This window comes from Tetrao urogallus, assembly GCF_951394365.1.
Source record: "Tetrao urogallus genome assembly, chromosome: 3".
Lineage (NCBI taxonomy): Eukaryota > Metazoa > Chordata > Aves > Galliformes > Phasianidae > Tetrao > Tetrao urogallus.
Genome location: NC_136815.1, coordinates 78,264,095 through 78,281,712, shown reverse-complemented (window position 1 = coordinate 78,281,712; position 17,618 = coordinate 78,264,095). Strand labels below are relative to the sequence as shown.

Sequence of the window (17,618 nt, the reverse complement as noted above, 5' to 3'; positions counted from 1 at the left end):
TTGCCAGATCTCAATCTAAATTTAAAAGAAAAAGCAAGTTATAATGTTACTTCTACTTGTTAATGTGGTTCATATTTTTTGTTCAGTGATTTTGCAAGCTCAGGAGTTCTTTTCATTGTGATAAATGATTATAAATGGAAGTGTTTGCTCTGTCTAAGGCAATGATATTTAATATTCTTTCTTGACAACACACAGAAAGAGCACTTTCTTCCTCGTAATGTAGAAAAATGAGTGGAACCTAAAGTTTGACTTTTGTTTCATATCGCAACTCTGCCAATAGCGTAATATTTTAAAAATAACCTATTTATAATGTAACCAATTCAGAGCTTTGTAGCACTGACCTCATTGTGAGTAGCATTTAATAAAAAAAAAAAATATATGGCTTAGGTTGGAAGGTCCCTTAATACGTACCCAGCCCCAACCCTTTGCCATGGACAGGGCTGCTATTCTCTAGATCAGACTGCCCAGAGCCCCATCCAACCTGCCCTTAAGCGTTCAGGGATGGGGCACCACAACTTCTCTGGGCAGCTGTGCCACTGCCTCACTGCCTTCTGAGTAAATAATTTTTTCCTTGCAGTAGGACTAGATGACTGCCAGTTCTTTCTCCATCTCTAAAGACTTTTTAGAGGGAGTATGAGAAGAGTACCCAACCTCTGCTCATCATGGTGCTGACATGGAGGAGGTCCTGGTCAGCCGTTTGATTTTGAATTTGTCTTAGTGGGATCTTATGTGAGATTGACTGAGGGTCTCACTTGACAGTGGCAGGGGTACTGTAGCGGCTTTGTACTGCGTATTCCTCAGCTAAGTTGGAGGAAGTTGCCCATGTTGACTGTGATACCCTGTGCCTTTCAGTTCGTTCTCATCCCGTCCGTGCCCTGCCTGTTGTCTCCTTATTACAATGCAACCCAGTACTAGGATGTACATGGCAACCTTAGACCAGGACAGATTTGGAGAAACAGCACAAGGCTCACCCACTAAACCTTTCCTGCCTCAGCTGTGCAAGCAGTCTGTGTGAGCTGTCATTGGAACCTCCAAAGAAGGGTATCTACCTTCCTCGCTAAGGGTGATACAGGAGCAGAGCTGCATTGAGGAACTGGGGTTGTTCAGAAGATCAGTTAGCACTTTACATGTATAGGGATCAGGCATCATAAAGGTCAGTGTTTCCCAACTTATGAATGCTTATGATGCCAGAGCTATTGCAAGCTCTTATGAAATGTCCGTGTGTGTGTGAGAGGCAAAATTATACAAACTTCTTAAACTGTGAGGCACAAGTACACGTTTACAGCTCTGAGACTGTGGCTGTACCTTAGGTTGGGATTTTTTGCTTTCTTTGTTTAACTGCTCAGGTAACAATAGCAAAGATACTGCTACAGCATCAGCTTGGGAATGAGACAGAAACCACAAGATATGCCCAGGTTCCCTGGAGGGGTTGTGCTCTGATTCTCAGTGCATCCCAGTGCCTGTACTGCGCTCTCATTATTGCTCTTGCTGCCCCTGCTAGCTAAATTAAGGCATCGCAGGAGGCAATCTTGTTTTTGTAGTGTTATAAACATACAGTGAAATCAGTGTTGTCCTTCCTTTGTGAAAGGTTTCCTACAGTTCAGAATGGCAGAAAGTAGATTTTTGTGATTTCAACGAATTGCTCCCAAACTCCTTGTTTATAGAGAAAAGAATTACTTTTTTTTTTTTTTTCTTGTTCATGGGGAATATTCTGTCAGAATGTTCCTATAACTTGCCTGTGAAAACAGCCCTCTAGCTGAGTGATTCCTAGACAGTGCAAGATTGCAACACCCAATCTGAGCCATAGGTAAGAGGAAAGAGGCCTTTCAGTGAGTCTGAGATGCAGTAGGTTTCTAGCATGCGAGTTCACTGATGAAATATAGCTGATTTAAGCAATGGCAGTACCCCTTATTAGAAGACATCGGTACGGGTGTCCCCCTCTACAGGTTCATTGAATGCAGCAGGACACTTCTTCCCTTAAAAGGCTTCATGGATTTATGGTGATACTACTGGCAAATTAGCTGTATTATACTTAAGGACTTCTCTGCTAATGGGTCAGCTTCTTGCTACATTGCTTCAGTGTCATTAACTAGAAACTAGTTTTAACCGGTTATAGTAATTGCTTTCATGCAATTTAGGATTTACATAGTTTAATGAAAAGAACATTAGGTTAATGGGGAAAAAAATAGCTCTACGTGCTCCCTTCTGGTTCGTTTTATTGGCTGCAGTCTACTTCCCAGAAGTAACCTGCTGCCTGACAGGCTCCCAGGAGTCTGGGAGTATGCCTCCAAAATGCTGTGCTTTGCTGGAAGAGCTTATGGGAGCCCAGAGCTCGGAAAAGGAGGCATGCTTTGTTCAGCAGGGAGGATGTCAGAGTAGGACCAATCAGCTCAGTTATCTCCCTATCCAGAACAGTTTTATTCCCTCTTGAATCCATCCTCAAGCTTCTAAATCAGCTTTATTTGGCTTAGCTAGTGCATGAGCTCCCAGTGTCAGAAATGGACAGGCGCTGCTTCCAACACGCTCTTATTCTCTGCTAAATGACTCGTGTTAGGTTTCTCTGTTGCAAAATTGAAACTGCTAATGTGAAATGTCTGTTTCAAGCAGGGTGGGATTACAAATACCAAATACCAAATATTCTAGTCATGTATTTTAATAGTTCTCTAATAAATGCAAAAGTAGCTGAGTGATTGAAAGGCAAGCACAAGAAATTGTATCTTATTTTATTTGTGGGGATTTTAGTAAGCTTTGCAATGTCTGTGGGCATGTATGTTGGATAATAGTCTGGTTCTGTTTTTTTCTTTGCAGCCTTTTCCTCATTGTTCTTGTGATTTCAGACATTATGGCTTTGGTAAGTTGTTGTTGCACGTTCTCTTCAAATAAGATGGAGCCAAGGGGGCTTTACTAACTCCATGTAAGGATCTGAATTTGTTTCAGTCTTCTAAGTTTTTGCAGCTAGGGTGACGAATTGAAATCCCAGCATAATTTAGAGATAACACTCCTGCAGTCACCACTCTTTGAATTTCATGTAATTAAAGCTTCTAAGGAAATAATGTTCTTATAATAGCAAGAGACAAAAATGAAGTAACAACTTAATCTGAGCTTTTCATGTGCTTTCCAGTCAAACTCTTAGGCAATGCTTAAATCAATTTTAGCTTTGTGCCAGGCTTAATTTTTCAGGAATGTGAGCCTTCTCCTCATGGTCCCCCACTTTTCCTATGAGACATAAAGGAAAATACATGTTATGTATCGTTTTCTTTGTTGATGTTGCCAGAATCCAGGAGATCTGCAACGTCTGAGAAAAGAGATTTTGTGCCCTTCGTAATAAACTCTTAATGAAATCTTCAGTCAGTTTGTGTCCACAATCAAAGCTAGATGAAATAACCTAAATCCGAACAATAATAACCCAGTATAGTTTTCACAGATTAAAAGTACATTTTTGTAGTTCTCCTTTAACTGTCTTCAACTTAGTAAGTAGCACCCCTAAATATCTCAACCCATGAGTTCCGCTTTGTTTTCTTCAATTCCCTCCCCAGTCACACTGGGAAGGGGGGGAGGGTGGTAAAGTGAGCAAATGACAGGATGGTGCTTATCCACCTGCTGGGTTAAACCACAACAGTATCATCAAATCAGCTGAAATTGTTTAAGAGTAGCAGGTAGAGCTCGTGTTTTCTCTTCATGTATGCTGGTTGAGTTTAGTCGCTTTGATGTGAGTATTGCAGATATGGTATCACTGTAAATTGCAGTGTACAAAATAGTGTGATCTGTGGATCTTACTTTATAGGAAAAGCAGCAAATACAAAACCAAATGACTAATTTGACTGTAGAGTAAGAAATTGAGAAGGTTTAGTTTTGCTTCATTCCAAGCAAGTCTTTTTACTAATTTTTGATAACTTATATAGGAAAAGGATTAAAATATTTGTGAATCACACTCAGTGTTTCACTAATGGGATCAGTCTAAAATGAAGAGGACAGGTATGTCGAGTAGTGGTGTGTAGCAAGCCCCAGTATCTTGTACCTCACATATTCTCGCATATTAACTTAATGATTTTCAAACAATTAATAAGTATACAGTTGGTGTACAAAGAAGGTCTGACCAAAGAGGTGTGATACGCAGGAACTATGTGTATATAAAGCAGAAGAAGAATTAGAAGAACGTTAGTTTGTAGTCTTGAATCTTTCATGTGTTTCATGTGACCATAAGCCAGAATTCACTAATAGTTCAGTTCTGTCTTTTCCTGACTTTATTGCCATTTTGCAGATGAAAAACTGTTGGAGTTGTCCAACATTTATGGCAGATTTCTACGAAAACAGTATACTTCCTTTTTGATACTAGTTGTTATTTGGGAACCTGTTATTTTAAGCAGCAAGGTGGACTGACTTATGGAGAAGATTAGCTGGTGGTAATCTCTGCTTCTTGCAAACAGAGAGAGAATTCGGTCCATCTTTAGCTGCTCTTATTTGATACCATGTTAAGTCTGTTTCTGGCTCTTACAGTATTTTTCTGTTTGGTCCAAATGAGCATTCCTGGAAAGGTCCTGCCCTTGTTCCACTTGAATTAGAAATTTGGAGTAAACAACCTGAAAACACTGGTTTTGAGTTTATTTTGAATTGTGCACTGTTGATGTACTAATGAAAGTTGTTTTATTCCCTAGCACTTTTTCTTTTTGGTTAAAGATTATGGAAGCTGGCTTGACATAGGCACAAGGTACAGTATTTTTTGCCACTGTTGCATTTTGAGAAGGTTCAGAGGTTAATATTGTTGTTTATCTACTCGAACTCTTTGTAATGTTTTCAATTACTCCCCTTATCAAATGCTTCAGTGATGATCCCTGTACTTAGAACAGATGCACACGCATGCGAGTGTTCCACACGTACACCCACATACACGTGTAGATATAGCCCCAGCTAAAACTTGTGTCTTAAAACCTGTGCCAGAGCAACATGGAATAGGCAATTAATCTAGCATGGCAAAAAATCCTGTCAGCAGTACTTGTTTTCTTCCTGAAGAACAATAATGACACAAAAAATATCTTAATTACTGATTTGCACTGTAATTAGTTTTAATTACTGTTAAAGTTGTAATTTATCAAAGCTGTTAATTATCTTGAATCTGGTTAAACTTCCATATAAGATCCACTGTGAATTAATGAACATTTTGCAAGTATGTTGGTGGGTAACAACGCTTCAATTAATCCTACCCTCAGCTCAGGGAGAATAAATCTGTAGCATTTAAACATACAAATCATAGTTATAGCAAGTGAATGCATTCTGAATAGCGAAGTCCTACAGCATACATCATCAGGTATGCATTTCTATTTGGGATTGCAGAGATTTCAGGCTTACCTTCCCTGAGTAGGGGGAATAGATTATATTCTGTAATAAGTTTAGAAGGAAATACGTACAGAATAATCCAGCCAATGTGGTAATTTGAAAATGTCATTTAAAGAGAAGTTGAATACTGATTCACTGTTAATACTCTGGTCTGTGTTTACCCTGTGCTTTGCTGAGCCCCGTGTTTCTTCAGGCACGTGCATGCATATACAAACATGCATCCACACGTTCTGCCTGTTTCCTTTTGGAAATTGAAATTCCTGCTTATATGTTTTGAGAGTTCCTAATGGGAGGAGGTTGAGTTAGATCAAATAACGAAAACAGCGCTTTAACATCATCACACTTCCTTCTTGCTGTCAGTTTGTGGTAAGTCAGTTGGCCTCATCCTTTGGCTGAATTCCTGTGTAGTTTAATAAGGATATTAAAGACCTCAGAAGAGCTGTGCTTAGCTGAGCAAGAAGCTTTCTAATTGGGAGTTGACAAGTGAAAACAAAAAAGTCACAAGTAACAGAAAACTTTGTTTCTGATGTACAGTCTTCATAGCGCAGTGATTTACACCTGGGATAGATTGTTGAATCTGTTTCAGCTGGAGGTACACTTTGTTCCTGAGAGCTCAGGGGAGCCTATTACATACATATGTATTTCTGCCTCTCAATGTGTGTTTGAGCGCTGAAGAAAGCATTGAAAGAATTCTTTTGAAAAAGTGTTTGTGATTAATTTTTAATGTGGTAATGCACAATGCTCTGGCTGCCTTAAATTTGTCATTAATTCATTTTTGAGTGCTGGACTTCACAATCTACATTATTATACTGTAGTCTCTTTATGTATACTGTGTGTGTGTGTGTGGGAACATAAGTTAAAGCTGACTTGACTGCATTAGAAAAGAGGTGAAGCTTTAGCAGAACTGAAGCAGTTTCTCTCTTCCCGAGCCTGAGCAGTGTTCTGACCCCTGAACCTGAGCAGATTTGTCAACATGTGATCCTCAAGCTTTACAAAATCAGCAGGCAACAGTGGAAGATTCTTTGTTGTTTATTCCTGAAAAATGAGCTTCGTGGGGTTTTGGGCAATTCCCAAAATCAGTGGGAGAGAGATACTAACATGGCTCTTTCCTGTCCTCTTCTTACAGCCCCTGTGACAGCTCTGTGGCATTCCTCTTGCAGTGTTGTCTGTTGCTTTGACAGCAAGGTCTGAAAATATCCCCTCACAGCTGACATTTTAGATGTTGCCAGAATTTTCCTGAGAAGACTGAGTCGGTTAAGGAAATGGCGGTTGTTTTTTCTTCAGCCATTTTTATCTCAGCAAAACCTGTGCGGAATTTCATGGAACAAAGAATAGGAGCACCCTTAGGGACGGGTCTTGACAGCTTTTTCTTTTCCATTTTCTTTTCTTTTCCTTTTTTTTTTTTTTTTTTTTTTTTTTTTTTTTTTTTTTTCCTCATGGCACTGATGGGGGGAGGGATACAGTTTTCAGGTTCATTTTAGATTACTACTTTATGAGATCATTGAGATCAGAGTGGAAAAGCAGCACTTTAGTTGCCTAGTGAATAGCAAGAGATTAGTTCCTTTGAAATCCTCTGAAATGCTTTATATCTTGCATTTGGAAAGTTTCTGATGTATATTTCCACTCATTCTTTTTTGTGATAGTTCTCTGAATTTTCTAATTACCACACCTCAAAATTTTTGAATGTAAGAATATGCAAGTTCAGTAGGAAATGCTCATTAGGTAATACCTGGGTTTTTTCAATAGCAGTGCTCACTATTTTCATATGTAAAATCTGATTTTAAAAACCTCAGGGAAAAAAAAAATAGAAGTTTCATTGCTATCTTACGGTGGTGTTTTGTTTCCTAGGGGATCTCTCTTATTGTTTGGAAGTAGTTTATGCTTGCTTAACTGATACATTTTCGTCTTTTAATTTCTCTCCTGGCTGTTGCATCTCAGTCTACCATGCCTCTTATCTGCCTTAACAACATCTTTATTCTTCCAGTTGAATATACCATACCTTGCAAGTATTGTCTGTCGGTGGCAAGACATTTTTACTTTTCCCTTTCTTCCAGGTCATTAATGAAATTCTGAACAACAGTACACCTAACATACAGTCGTGTAGTACCACATTCAGCAAATCATAAACCTGCCATTGATTTCCTCTTCTCAGGAAATTATGAATTACCATAACTATTTATGGCTTCTTAGAAAGTGTTCAAGCCCCTCTGTTTAACGGCGGTACTAAGATCAGCATGGACTTATTTTTCAGAGATTTTTTTGTTGTGTAGATGTAAGAACAGGGTGTAATCTTGCAGTGAACATAAAATTCTTAGTAGTTGGTTATGCAAGTTTCTGAGATCTGCTAACCTTACCCTGCACCTGTATGTTTTGAGGTAACCCTAAACTGTATCATAAACTGTAGAAGAACTCACTGTTACATTTAATAGGTAGAATAATGCAGTCTTCTCAATACTTTTGATTTATTAGTATTTAGTACATGATCATGAGAAGTTTCAGACAGATTCTTATATTTTTGAATAACAGATAAATGGAATAGATAGCTTTTCAGCTTCTTTGCCACTAAAATAGATTTCTCTATGGCTTAAAAATTGTTTTATCTATCTAGCTCTAAAAATTGAGGTATGTAGCCTTTAAAACATACTCTAGCTGTATAGTGTGTGCAGTTTGTAGATAGCTGTTTAAACAGATGGTAAAGATAAACCCTTGAAACTTCATTATGTGACAGTATTATATAGTTTCATCCAGACATGATTTCCCAATCTTTTTATATCAGTTGCTGGAAGATATAGAGGTAAGTACAATCTGAACTGCACTTTCAAAGGTCAGTGGACATAAAGCTTGTAGGTAAAGCATAGATTAAATAGTTTATGTTTTTGCATAGTAGAAACAGTTTCAGTTTTGTGATAGGTGTGTTCTAAGTCTGATTATTAAAACAAAGGTCTTAGGTTAAGGAGGAAAATAGTGTTTACCAACAATCTCTAAAATGAGGCAGTGGCACAGTTGCCCAGAGAAGCTTTGGCCAGGTTGGATGGGGCTCTTGGCAGCCTGAGCTGGTGGTGGCAGCCCTGCCCATGGCACCAGGTTGGGCCTGGTGGCCTTTAAGGTCCCCTCCAACCCAAGCATTTAATGAAAGCAGCACATACATAAAGATAAAGTCCTCAAACTCTTCTAGAAAGAGCTCATCCAAGTCCTTGTGTGAGTTACTTTGTTCTACTTGTTCTAATTCAGTTCCGAGTAACTTACTCCGTCTTCCCAGTTTTCAGTCGGGTCTGCCATCATAGAAGTTAGCCTGACTTGAGAGAAGAGGCATGGTTTGATGCAAGATTACTTTTGCTCCTTTTCTAGTGATATTTGGTTCTTCTCTTTTTGGATTGGTACATCTTACCAACATACGCTGTCACGAGCAAAGCCAAGAGAGGATGTTACCTCATATATTTTCTTTCTACTTACTTGTGACCAAAATAGGCCTCTGGGATACCAGATTTTCTTAGCACTAGTGTTGCCTGCTCACTTTGATTCATACGTAGAGCAGTCACCTTTCTGTTGAATGGTGCTGTCTGCCTTACCTTAGTTAGTCCATGTTCCCCTGCACCAGCTACTGTTTCTTTTACCATTCCCTTTCCTTGCCCATCTCATCCTTCATAACAATTGCCCCTGCTGCAGCTCCACTGTGCTTGGTATATTCCCTTTATCCACATGGGTCAAACTTGACAGCAGCCTAAAATCACACTCTGTTTTGTTAGCTGAGATTTGAGTTCTCATGAAGGAAGTTCTTTTTGAGAATTACCTGTTTCACTGTAACTACTGATCCAGGCAAGAGTGTTGTGTGTTGTCCAGGGATCAAGTTTTCCACACTGCTGCTGTGGTATGTACCTGTAGGAATCTTGCTTTGTTTGTTTGTTTAATTACAGCATTACCTGTAGAGAGAACTAATTTACCAAGCAGAACTGCCTGCAGGCACTGTAGTACGAGTTACTGATAGCCCCAGAGATGCTGGCTGTTTGCAGTTACATGACAAGTTGACTGAAATTGCTTCTAATTGTGCTCTGTGCCATAATATATACATTTTTCTTTACTCTGAATGTCTGATATTTTGATAAAGGAGTGTAGCTATTCAACCTTGTGGTGTATAGCAAGAGAAAAATGTGTGTGGCACTCTGTTCTTTATAAAAGCCTGAAGGACCCGTCCCTGGCAGATAGCTAAGTGGCGTTTGCGGAGACTTTTTACTTTGAGAAAACCCCTCTATGTCCCTGCATATAATTCATGAGCACTCACATCTGGTAAAGCTTCTTAAAGGGCAGAGGGGAAATCAGATGTCTGTGTAAGTACTGTGCTGATGGCAGCAAGCCTTCAGCAACAGCTCATCCTCTGATGGCTGTCTCAGTGTACCTGTAGGAATAAAAGCAGGGCCCTCATTTGACTTAAGATTTTCAGATTTCACATTTTCAAGCTAGAATGTAAGAATTGTTTTTATGTGAAAAACTAAAATTTTGGTGCCCTGTGAATAGAAAAGCTGAGGTGTTAACAGTATATATATTATATACTGATATATATATATTATATCTGCATCATGTATCAAACCACACAGCTGTTCATCAGAGTGGTTGTTTCCTTAATACTATGCAAGCTTCTGTACCTGTAGTGCTTGTACAGTTCCTCAGGGCACATTACACTGTGAAAACAACTGCAGTGAGGATTTGACTTTGTTGGCAGCATTATGTCCTTTCCCATAGAGCACTGAAACTTGGACAGAGTCTGCAGCACACCCAGGTGAACTTCCAAGGGCTGTTCTGGAGGGAGTTGTGCACACAACATGTGGACAGTCACAAATACATTGTGAGTTGTGAAGTCCAAAGTGCACCAACCAGCTGAAAGTGTGTGCACAATTTCGTGCTTTTGCTGTGTGATTTTGTACATTCCCCACAGAACAGAGTGAGCGTTGGGCTCCTGTAGCTGTGCTGCTCTGCTTAGCTAGAGCTAGAGATGGAGATGTTTGTAGGAAAGGGATGTAGGAAAGATTGCTACTGTCTGACAATTTAAATCTTCACTCATTCACAGCAGGGAGTATTGTCAGTTTCACTGCATACAGGTGAGAGCTGACAGATGCAAGCTGCAGGGTGTTGGGGTGGATTGCGCTTGCTGAGTTGTGGGCATATTTGTGCTGGTGAATTTTTGGGACTTAAAGTACTTAAATGTATGCATTTGGAGCAAGGTATTTGTGAGAAGATTATAATCAGACTCAACAGAAACAGAAGAATCTTATAGCATGAGTCGAGTTACTCTCAGCATTTTCCACCCTTTGTTCAGACCAGTTCCTTTGGTTGCTTATATCCTGGCTGCAGAAGAGCTCCTGCTCATTAGTGAACTTCTGGATTACTTTTATTCTGTCACACTGGTTAGTGGCCAAGCTTTGTTAAGAGCCAGTTCTTCTCTGCTTCACAGAACTAAATTACGCTACGCTAGTGCCAAGATTGTCACAATCTTGGGGTCGTGAGGATTGATAGCATCAGTTACGAGCTTTACTGCTCTTCTGTGGCTAAACTGTCAAACAGAATGAGTCCTCAGGCAGAAATTCCAGATCATTAAACCTGCAAGTACTCTTTGCAATCCTTTTTTCTAAATAAACTCAGGCTTCATCAAGTCTGAAGTTACCCTACTCATCCTAAGGAACCATCTGCTTTGAAATAGAGGAGACATCAATACCTCTCATGTCAGAGTGCCTGGTGTCTTCAGTAGTCCCAGGAATAAACAAACATCTACACTAGTGGCTCTGGATGCTCTCATGCAGATGACTGCAGCAATGTTTCATCTGAAACTCTAGGCTGAAGTGTAGTGATCTCAGACACACCTTCAAGATGCTGAGTATGTTGATGCTGGAAGGGGCAGACGTGACCAGGCGGGGCAAGAGTTCTCTGGGCAGCAAACTGGCTGGACTTAATAGCAGAACTAATGATTGGGGATTTCAGATGTCTCCTGAAAAAGCAACATGGCAAGCTGTGAGCAATCCAGAGGAGGTTCCTGGTCCAGATGTTAGACAAACTGACCAGAGGTGAAACATTATGGGCCTAGTGCTTACCAATGCAGAGGAGCTTATTAAAGAGGTTAAGGTTGGAGGTAGTCCAGGCTGCGGTGCTCGTGCCCTGGCTGAGTTTGAGATCTTGAGGAATGTGGTCCTGGCAAAGAGCAGAGTCAGAACCCTGAACTTCAAAAAAGTGAAATTTCATTTGATTAAGGAGGTAATGAGGAAGATCCCCTGGGCAGCTGTCCTTAGGGATAAAGAAAATGAGCAGAGATGGCCACTCCTTAAGGACACCTTTCTTAGAACACAAGAGTTCTCCATTCTCATGTATTTTGAAATGAAGCAGAGGAGACAGGAAGCTGACATGGCTGAATGAGGACCTGTTGGTCAAACTGAGGTGTGAGAAGGAAATGCATTGGCAGCAGAAGCAGGGACATGTGGCCTGGAAGGATTACAGGGATGATGTCCGGATGTGTACAAAAGAGTTTGGGAAAGACAAGGCACAGATGGAACTGTACTTGACAGGGGATGCAAAGCATAACAAGAAGGGATTCTGTAGGAAATTGGGTAAGAAGAGAAAGGCCAAGGAGAGCGTACTTCCTCTGATAAGTGGGAAAAGAGAACTGGCAACGGCAGGTATAGAGAAGGCTGAACTATTCAACAAGTTTTTTGCCTCAATCAGGTCTCACACATCTCTCATCTCTCATGTTCCTGAACCTCTAGGCGGATGTTGGGGGATGAAAATCCCTCTCAATGGAAGCAGAGTTTGAGATCACCTGATGAGACCGAACACATACAAGTCTATTGGGCCAATGACTGGACATGCATTCCAGGGTGATGAGGAAGATGGCAGCCAGAAGGTTATAGTCAATGGGTCTATGGAGGCCAATGGCAAGTGTTGTCCCTCAGTGTTCTGTCTGAGGGTCTGGTGCTCTTCGGCATCTTTATCAGTGACGTAGACAGTGAGATAGAGTGCAGCCTCAGCAAGCTTGCTAATGACACAAAGCTGAATGGTACAACAGAAGGATGGAATGCTATTGAAAGGCACCTGGATGGGCTTGAGGAGTGAGCCCTTGTGAACTTAGTGAAGTTCAACAGCGCCAAGTGGAAGGTGTTGCACTTAGTTTGGGGCAATCTCAGATGTGAGTACAGACTGGGAGGACTCATTGAGAGCAGCCCTGCAGAGGAGGCTCAGAAAGCCAACTGCATCTGGGCTAAATCAAAAGAGGAGCGGCCAGCAAGTCAAGAGAGGTGATTGTCCCCCTCTGTGAGGTCCAATCAGGTATACTGCATCCACGCCTGGGGCCCCCAGCACAAGAAAGACATACGGAGCTGTTGGAACAGATCTGAGGAACAGATTACCACAGAGATGGGCTGGAAACAAAGGGCAAAGGGCTGGAACACCTCTCCTATGACAATATGTTGAGGGAGCTGGGCTTGTTCAGCTTAAAAAGAAGGGTCTGAGAAGAACTTATTGTGGCCTTCCAGTACTTAAAGGGAACTTAGAAACAGGAGGGAAACTGACTTTTTATATGATCTGATACTGATGGGACAAGTAGGAACAGTTTTAAACTTCAGAAGAGGATTAGATGCAAGGAAGAAATTCTTCACTCAGAGGGAGCTGAGGTACTGATGTAGGTTGCCCAGAGAAGCTGTGGATGCTCCAATCCCTGGAGGTGTTCAAGACCAGATTGGATGATGTCTTGGGCAGCCTGAGCTGGGGGGGTGGGGGGGGGTGGGGAGCAACCTTGCCTGTGGCTGGCGGGTTGAAACTGAATGATCTTCCAACCTAAGCCACCTCCATGATCTGGAAGAACCCTCATTTTTTAATGGCTTACATTAACAACCAACTTGATTCAGATACCGAACACAGAATGCTGAATGTTAAAAAGTCAAATCTCAGTCTGAACCAATAGTTGTCTGTAATGCTGGTAAACATCAGATGCCTGAGGAAGTACTGTGAGAGTTAGAGCAAGTTAGGAACAATCTCTATGTGTGATCCTCTTAACCACTGGTGACTTGAGGAGTTCCTCACTCAGAAGTCACATCTTCATATTGTGTTTGAACTAATTTGTTTAATCTGTTTGAAACTCTGTGTTACTGCAGCAGTGAAATCTGCAATTTTTAGAAATGCTAGTGAAAAAATAGTGCTTGTTTTCTTGAAGCTGCTCATCATTGGAGAAGTGTTTTCTCTAGAATATTTGTAACTTGGCTGACTTAAATATCTGAGTTGTATTACTACAAGCAATGTCTTCCTGATGGCAAGTTTTCCCAAAATTTATCAGTCTATAGCAAACAGAAATTTTAGTGGTTTGTTGCATACATCGAATTAGCCCCTTGGATGTAATGAATATACCCAGTACCTCTTATTCAGTTGGTACACATTCAGTTGTGTTTTCTGTTGTTCTCACCATTTTATTTTGCCACAGGCCTTGTTTTTCTACATGGTAGTATTGCTATAATAGTCATCTTCTTGGAGTGGCATGTATGAAATGTTGTATATGAAGTGAACAATAATTAGGCCTAGCTTAAAAAATAAAAATCAGGAGGTTGTTAAAGTCAATTCTTTCTACTTGGCAAATTTGCATTTTCTGTTTTCTGTCTGTCTCCTCTTTGCAGCATTAGCCACTATGTGCTGGTGATGTCGTTGACCATATTTATGATGCTGATGAACGGACTGGCCCAGCTGCTAACTACAAAGAGACTTGAACTTTCCAGAAGGACTAAGCACCATTCTACATGATAAAGCAATAAATATTCCTGCCCTTAAGTTCACCCTCTGCCTTCCTCTGAACCAACTTCCACTTCTGTAATGTAAATATAAGTTAATGGACTTGAGTGCCAAAATCCCATCCTGGATCAGAGCGCGTTGCTGACAGAGTCATACTGTCCTATGACTGAAATTTGTATTCGGAGATTGTCATTTAGACATCAGTGGGGCTGAAACAACCTGGGCTTTATTCTCTAAGTGCACATATTTTTTGAAAATAAAAACAATATAAAGTCTGATTTAAAAGAAAGAGGCAATCATTTTTTGGTTTTTTTGTGGTTTTTTTTTTTCCAGTTGTTAGAACTTTTCTGCCAGCTGTTTATCTTATGTGCATGCTTTCATTTGGAGTCTGCAAAGTCCTACCTTCACTGCACGTCTCACACAAGCACTTCTCAGACTGAAGCATGAATAAAATCAGTCTGGGCAGATTTTTGTGTGTTGCCAGTATGGCATATGCATTTGACTATCTCTGAAACTGGATATAACTTTTGCAAGCCTGTAAACCTGAGACAGGCTGTGTATGTAAGACAGGTTAAGATTGGTATGCTGTGAAGTTCTTGCTGTGAGACAAAAGCTTTTAGCTAACCTGAGTGCAAACTGTGGTCTGCTGCCTCTGTCGCTGACACTTGGGCAGGCTGAGCACTAAGCCAGATGAGGTAATCAATCCAAATGAAAATGAACCTGATTAAGGAACTGTAGAATAGTATTTCAACAGATTCCGCAGTCCAGCTCATGATGGAGGGCAGGTAGAAAGGTTAGGACTGCTTATTTCAGTGACAGATTAGAGTTAGATCGGCATAAAGAGGTCGTGAAACTGCAGCTGGAGCTAGTAGTTTGCTCAGAGAGATGCTCATTATGCTGTACTGAGGAATTTTTTTGTTTGTTTCTGTGTTTTCCTTTCCACTTGTGTTCTGGTCTCAGTTGCAAGTGTCAGGCTGGGTAATGGTGGCACCATGAGAAAACACAAACACAAATCTCCTGCTTTTAATGCTGATTAGAAGGGAGAGCACAAAGAACTGGGAGGCTTATAGCTTCTGCTATCGTGGGTGCTCCTGGGGTTCCAGTAATTGTAAAGCCATTGCATGAGGCATTGAGTGGTCTTCTAGCTTCGTGGCCTTTCCAACAGCAAACATCAGCTTCCTTGCCACTAGCCCAAAGTTAATAAAGTAGCTCAAACTATAGCACCCACCTACACGATGATGCTGCAGCATTCCTTGAAGTCATCTTTTGCAAGAGTTAAACAGAAACAGTACTTCTCGCTCAGCTGGAGGCCTACACAGTAATGTGTCCTGTCGTTGAAGCAGTGTTTTTCATCCACACTATCAGTGAAGTGGCTCCATGAAGCAGATCCCTATGCACAGTAAAGAAAGTAAGAAGGAAAAAAAAAGTTTTTTCCATTGTGTCATGGCATCACCAACAAATTCAGCTGTGCAGTATCCCCATGTCACCCTTCCAAGTTGCAGCCAGGCCTTCCTGTCTGAGAGGTGATGCATATGGTGCGTGGCGCTGGCAGCCAAGGCTAGACATTCGTCATGGGGCTACTCCAATATTCTTTCCAGCCATCTGGCATTTGGCCGTGCTCACACGGCTGTTTAATGTGTTTGGAAACTAGTCATCCCTGCAGGAAGTTTGGCTGGGAGAAGCCAGTCACAAAGTTCCATCTGCTTGCTGAGTGCTGGAGAATATCCTGTCGTGGGCCTGCAGTCATCCACATGGTTTCAGAATGCCTCTTGAGAGTGCCTGAGCACTGGAGAGGGAGCCATTTTTCCGCTAGGTAGTGGTCCAGTGGCACTTCTAAGTGTGTTGCTAGTGCAGCTGGTCTCAGTCACAGAACATATTTCACATTTGTTACAGGACATACATTCAGACTTGTGTGTCGGAAGGTGGGCATGTGCCTACTGCCAGTCACCCCTGTTATACCAAAGGCAAAGAGTAACCATGAGTATATTGACAGCTGCTGCCAGAGCAAACATCGTGTTAAGATGTGGAAACCTGCCACACTTGTTCTCCTTGGATCCAGAAAGCTTTTGCTGTGGATAGCTATTCCCACCTTGGACCCGTATTGAGTAACCCCAAACTAAAGGTGCACATTGGGTACCACCACCAGCTTTTGGGACCTAACTGAACTCTTGAGACCTCTGTCTGCAGCTCTGTCTCTTCAGTGTGTGCAGCCATAGGCAGCTGTACCGCTGAGCATCCTAGTCTCCCTGGCTAGAGCAATTCCTCTGTAAAGTGACTGTCTGCAGAGCAAATTCACTGATGGGAGCAACTGAACAGCTGGCTTTGCTCTGTCATGAAGGAATTGACTCGAAAAATAGGAATGCTGGACCCGCAGGGCTGCCATCCCAAAGACAGATCTTCTGCAGGCATGTCAGAAATGCTTGCTATCTATGACAAGACTAAATGGATGCCCTACCTATCTAACACAGACGCTGGAGATATGTGCTGCTTAGAGCTGCAGGCCCCCTGAGAGAGGGTGTGGAAACTCAGGTCATCTTTTATTATCTCAGGGTATGGTAATAATGCATTGGCTTACCCCACTGTGTCTGGTGCTGATAATAAGAATAATCAAAATACGCTGGTGTGCAGGCGAATGGAAATGGCTGTGTAAAGTATAACCTGCATCAGTCAAACTTTCTGCTTGTGGCTTTCATTATCTCCTTCCACTCCTGTAAGAACACAATGGAGATAATGAGCATTTGCATCACACATACTGTTTTTTTCCCTGGTGCTTCTCTGGAAGAGGCCATTCTTGTTTGCTGTTTGCTCTGGTTGGCCGTCATGGCAGCAACCTTATCTCACCTTTGCCCTTCCCCTGCCAGCCCTGTGCATCTCTGTGCCTTTTGCACATTCAGTTTCTAGCAGAGACCATGGGAGTGCTGGAGAGGATCTCTGGTGGAATAGCAGGGCTGGCTGTGCCATTCCTATTCCTCCCCAGGGGAAGCTTTTGCTAGAGTCTTGGCCTGCACATTTGGGTTTACTCCAGGACAGGGAAGTGTAAAAAATTCTCCCACTCAGCCACTTTACGCAGCCCCATGTGGCGTGTGATAAAGTAGGCTCTTGCCTCCTGCTGATGCCTGTTCCTTTCCTTTCCAGAAACAAACATCATTCGCAATAAAAAGTCCTCTCCCATCTCTAGTAGCCAAGGTAGGGAACAGAAGTTTGTACTTAGGTGAGCTTAGGCTTTCTTCTGCCTGCTAATGGGTCTTTAATCCTTCTTCAAGAGTGGGGCTCCAGGCACAGGTGCAGGCACGTTGTGAGCCAGCTGAGTCCTGTGCGCCAGGGCAAGCATCAGCTGGCCCATGTTTTCAGCCAAGAGCACAAAGGTAGAGCTACACTGAGCCCTGCTGCCTTCCATCCTTTTCTTGCTGCAGACTCTCTGACTCCTGGAGCAGGTGAGGCTCCCGGCAGTGGAAGTCTTGGACAGGGAAAGACAAATACTTTGGGGCTGCACCATTGTTGTTTTTTTTTAAACTATACTGGTAGCGTAG

At 41.7% G+C, this 17,618-nt stretch overlaps 1 protein-coding gene across 1 annotated transcript in view; it reads left to right on the top strand.

The window, feature by feature from the left end:
- Positions 1-14,100, top strand: part of PIGN (phosphatidylinositol glycan anchor biosynthesis class N) — a gene marked incomplete at both ends in the record, with an annotated part of 92,683 nt that extends 78,583 nt beyond the window's left edge. The window contains 3 exon segments of the mRNA XM_079533491.1: positions 2,809-2,851; positions 4,656-4,708; positions 13,977-14,100. Coding sequence (XP_079389617.1) covers positions 2,809-2,851; positions 4,656-4,708; positions 13,977-14,100 — 220 coding nt within the window.
- Between the last annotated feature and the right edge of the window lie 3,518 nt (positions 14,101-17,618).